The sequence below is a fragment of the Octodon degus genome, unplaced genomic scaffold (genome assembly GCF_000260255.1).
Source record: "Octodon degus isolate 3935 unplaced genomic scaffold, OctDeg1.0 scaffold00019, whole genome shotgun sequence".
Classification (NCBI taxonomy): Eukaryota; Metazoa; Chordata; class Mammalia; order Rodentia; family Octodontidae; genus Octodon; species Octodon degus.
This window is the reverse complement of record NW_004524595.1, coordinates 4530271-4534844: the sequence shown is the minus strand read 5'-3', so window position 1 is coordinate 4534844 and position 4574 is coordinate 4530271. Positions and strand designations below refer to the sequence as shown.

The following is a 4574-nucleotide window of genomic DNA, read 5'->3' as shown; positions in this document are numbered from 1 at the left end:
AAGCACTTATTCTACTGAGCCATCTCCCCGGCTCCATGGGAATGTAGTTCAGTGCGAAGGCCTTGGGTTCAATCTTCAGTATGAAAATAAAAAAGCAGGCACAGCTATGGGTCTTACTCACTTGTATGGTTTGCCTGTCCTTTCTTGTTTTATGAGGCTGTCTTGTTTTCCTCTTGGATTTTCTCTGGTCTTTTCTCACATTATGAAAACTTCGTGATCTCTACATAACGCTGACAGGAGTTATGTTCCCTACATCGGTCCCTACTCCACCCCAGTGATAGCAAACCTTTCAATGATACACAGCCCACTGTGGCATGCCCTACCCTATGTAGTCTAGCAATCCTGGGATTGTTATTACTTCTTCCACAGTGAAAGGCTCTCTTCCCAACACTTAGGCTACATTTACGGATCTGCTCTTTGACTTATTTCTGCATGGATAAAGTGACAATTTATGTTTATAAACAACTAAGTGCCCAGATTAACACATTCCTGCCGGTTTGAAGCTCCAATGGTATATTTATGACTGTGTTTCAGGCAGCTGGTACCACTGGTGGTACAAATGGATCTAATCACTTTTATCAATCTTTTTACTAATAAAATTAATAATCACTGTGGTTCAAGCTGCCTGGGATGAAGATACATGAATTATAGTCTGCTGTGAATGTCTTAATTTAACTGACGTAAGTAATCAGTCAGTTGTCTTTGTTCCTAACACCACAGCCTTTGTGTGGAAGAAAGTTGCCTTGTTTAGTTAACTACCTACCAGCACCAGCAAGGACTAACACAGAATCCTAAAAGAAGGGGTATCTGCCTATCAAGGTCCATCAGCTGAATCCATCCTGGCAATCAACAGACAACACACAAAGCATCCACATCCTATCTGGAGATTACTGGAAAGAAAACCTGTGAAGCTATGTTTGTCCCCTCTTCACTAATTAGAATAATTCTGGGATTTCTAGATCACTAAACATAAGTCACTGTCCACTCTGCCTACTCCTAGTTTTGTTCACCCATCTCCTGAGCTGGATTCCTAAATGCTACTGAGTTCTAAAGTCAGCAGAGCTCCAAAAATCAAAATGGAATACACTGCTATCTCTTACTTGAAGCCTGTGGTGAGGCTTCCACCTCCAGGTTAGAAGGGAAGCGCTCGCTCTGAGCCCCGAGAACGCCCATGGGCAGGGACTGGTCTCCAGCAGTGAGGTCAGCCTCTAGGTCTTCACTAACAGGAAAGGTGATGTCGCTCACTGGTTCCTCCTTGATCTTCACAGGTTTTGTGTCCTCCGTGGCTTTCTCAGGGTTGACAATCCTTTCATACTCTTCAGAGAGTTGCTTACTAATCTGCTGGCAAGCAGGAGTTAATATTGCAGGGATATTTTAGGAGCAAACTGGACAGTTAGTACGTGGCATCCCAAGGAAAAGCCAACAAAATATGGGTAACAGAAAAGTTCTTACAGTGCCACTGCTGGAGTTGGGTGAGGAGCTCAGGGGGAGCAGGCCTGCTCAGCAAAGCTGCTGGGGTTAGTCTCTAGCACAGCAAAACAACAAAACCTTCCTCTGCCATGGGAAGGATTGTCTTTGAGGTGTTAAGTGAGCATTTGTAAGTGTGAGAGACTTGTAAACAAAATGTGGTTTCATCAATTAAAAATTAAAAAAAAATAGGATTAGACTGTGTCACAGATAAATCAGGGAGAAAAGATTACACATCTGTCTATAAAAAGTAACATTAGGCAGTAACACAGTAGGTGGGAAATACAGATCACTTAGCAAAGTCTTTTTTGGTTGTTGCATGCTAAAATTTACTAATCCTATTTTAAGTCTGGGAAACTGCAACAGTGAACAGATGACTTGTGTGCATGCAGGGATTGAAGAGATGTGTGGTCTAACCAAAAATGTCCTCCTCTCTATCTTCCCAAACAATTATTACCCCAAAAACTTTGCTTTGTATAGCACTTAACATTATGATCATTGTTTACCTGTTTTTGTTTCCCCTCAACAAGACTACAAAAGTTCAAGAAACTTATCTTGATGACTGCTATGCCCCACAATGACTGATTCACAAGGCCAAATAAGTATCTACTGAATAAAAAAAGCTACCCGCATGCATGCAGACTCCTGTGTAGAATTTCTTACAGAAGGAATATCAATGAATGGGCTGTCCATGATTAAAGCAGGACCCTAATAGCTGGCTGGATCAGGGAAAAACAGCTGAGGCCATGAGAAAAGAATGTTATATTCATGCCAAATCCTGTGTTCTGCACACAGGATCCTGGGATCCTGCTGAACATCCCTGGGCTGGACAACTTTGTCCACTTCCACACAAGTCAGCTCACCTGCAACATGTAACTGTGATAGTCCTTGATGCGGTGCTGCCAGAACTTCTGGAGGGAGAGCACACTGCCAATACCCACTTCATGGAACACCTGCTCCATAACGTCAGGGAAAGGAGTCTGTCCCAGCCGCGCCTCCCGGTCCACAGCAAAGCGCAGCAGCTTGGTAAACTTAAGGCAATACTCATGCGCCACGTCAGTAAGCGTCTCCAGCACACTTTCATTAGCACCCTCAAAGCCTGCATGGGCCAGGATGGTGGCCACCGCCTGGTAGAGGAGCTGCCGACAGGAGTGCCAGCTGAGTTCAGTCACAGGTTCCCCTTTTCCACTGAAAGTGCAGACATGACAGTAATATTAGTGCCCTTGCCAAGGGGGGGATCTGTCCTGTCTCTCTAGGAGTTTACGATTCCAATCAAGTCACTGGCCTGCTTTCTAGAAAAAGTTCATCCAGGTTACACAGCTGAGGTCACTGCTGCTGTCCAGGCCGCCCACAGTTACATCTCTGAGCCCTCCACCCGCACAGCTGAACAACGACATTTGTCTGTCTATAGTGAGTGGTACAAAAGGTTACAGGGAAAAGGAAACTTCTTCTATGAACAGTTTTGATCAGTGTTAGCATTAAGCTGAACATTACTGCTGAGACACTCTTCAAAGATGTTCTTATTTTACTACTATGTAGTTTCCATACATACTGGGTAATGAACTTTGAGAAATTCAGTTCCCATTAGAAGATTCTTATACAACTATAAGAGACCATTTTTAACTGAGAAGGCAACTGCACTGTATATAAACAAAACATTCAAAGCTTACAAAACTGCTTCATTCTGTCCTATGCTGTGAAATGGGTAGGGTTTGTATTTGCCAGGTATATAAACTGAGGCTCAAAGAGGCTCACATGCCAAAAGTGGGTTAGGCTTTTTTAATAACCAGTGACCTTTTGACTCCAGAGCCCAGATACTTCATAATGTGCTGCTTTCCCTAACTGCTATTACAGAAATCTTTTTAAAAAAATTATTTATTTATTTATTTGATACACGGTCTCACTAGTTCAGACTCAGTGATCCTCCTGTCCCAGCCTCCTCAGTGCTGGGATTACAGGTGTGCACCACCACACCCAGACTCAGCTGCCAGCTCAGTGCGGCCTGGGGGCAGGGCTGGCATGGCATGCAAGACCAGAGATTGAACTCTGGTCCCTGTGCTTGCCAAAGGACTAGAGATTGAACCCTGGTCCCTGTGCTTGCCAAAGCAGGCGCTTAGTCCATTGAGCTATCTTGCTGGCCAACAAAAGATACTATTTTGGTTTTCCAATAGTGAGTACTAATAGTTTTTGTTATCCTATTTCTTAAATTATAGATGACACAAAACTTGGTATAAATTTGATGATTACATAGGTAAAAATTATGACAGAAATCGGACATGAAACTACAAAATTATTAATAGCATCAATTTAGGGGCAGGTGGTACTGAGAATTGAATCCAGAGCCTTTGCATACCTTTTTTTTTGATACAAAAGAGTGTACTCTTTTTTTTTTTTTTTTTTTTGATACAGGGTCTTGTTAAATTGCCCAGGCTGGGCTTGAACTTGTAATCCTTCTGGCTCAGTCTGCTACAGTGCTGAGTTACAAGCATGCACCACCATGCCTGGGTAACTGTCAATTCGATATGATAAATAACATTATTTTGTTGAAACTATCACTGCCTCAAAATGTTACTGTTTCAGAGTAAGTTTTTGAGTTGAGCCTATCTATGCTAGTGCGCGTCATGCATACAATAACACTATTCCTCACCCTTTCATTCTTCCAGAGTTTCTTTAGAACTGTCAGTTACATGTGCCTTGACATCAGATGGTCCAACCCTGTAGCACTAACATCTTAAGTCTACTTTCTCATTAGGACAATAAAAATAGTAACTATTATCACCAATAGGCAGATGTAATAAAATATATACTATTTCTGCAGTATTCTTGTCAAACTTCTTTAACCTGAATCTAACCTCAAGGAAACAATCAGAGCATCTAGTAAGGTGGACATTCTAAAAGACAATTATGTGAATTCATAATGGTATTTAAGAGGCACCACAACTACATGCTATGCATGAATCTTTGTTAGATTCCCAATGGGAAGAAATATCTATAAAAGATATTTTGGGGCCAACTGGAAAAATCTGAATATAAACTTATTTATTTTTTTAAGATAACTTTTTAAAAAATTTATTTATTTGTGTGTGTGTGTGTGTGTGTGTGTGTGG

The 4574-nt window shown here is 41.7% G+C and overlaps 1 protein-coding gene across 7 annotated transcripts in view; it reads right to left on the bottom strand.

Annotated features, from left to right (window-relative positions):
* The window catches only part of Supt7l (SPT7 like, STAGA complex gamma subunit), an 11189-nt gene that overhangs the window by 1185 nt on the left and 5430 nt on the right, over nt 1-4574 (bottom strand). For 6 of the 7 annotated variants that reach the window (XM_023711018.1, XM_023711017.1, XM_023711019.1 and 3 more), the window contains exons 3-4: nt 2331-2655; nt 1101-1341 (exon numbers count right to left, since the gene is read on the bottom strand). In XM_023711018.1, the coding sequence (XP_023566786.1) occupies nt 1101-1341; nt 2331-2655 (566 nt within the window). The remainder of the gene's footprint in view (nt 1-1100; nt 1342-2330; nt 2656-4574) is intronic. The other variant, XM_004627392.2, reaches the window with a different exon arrangement.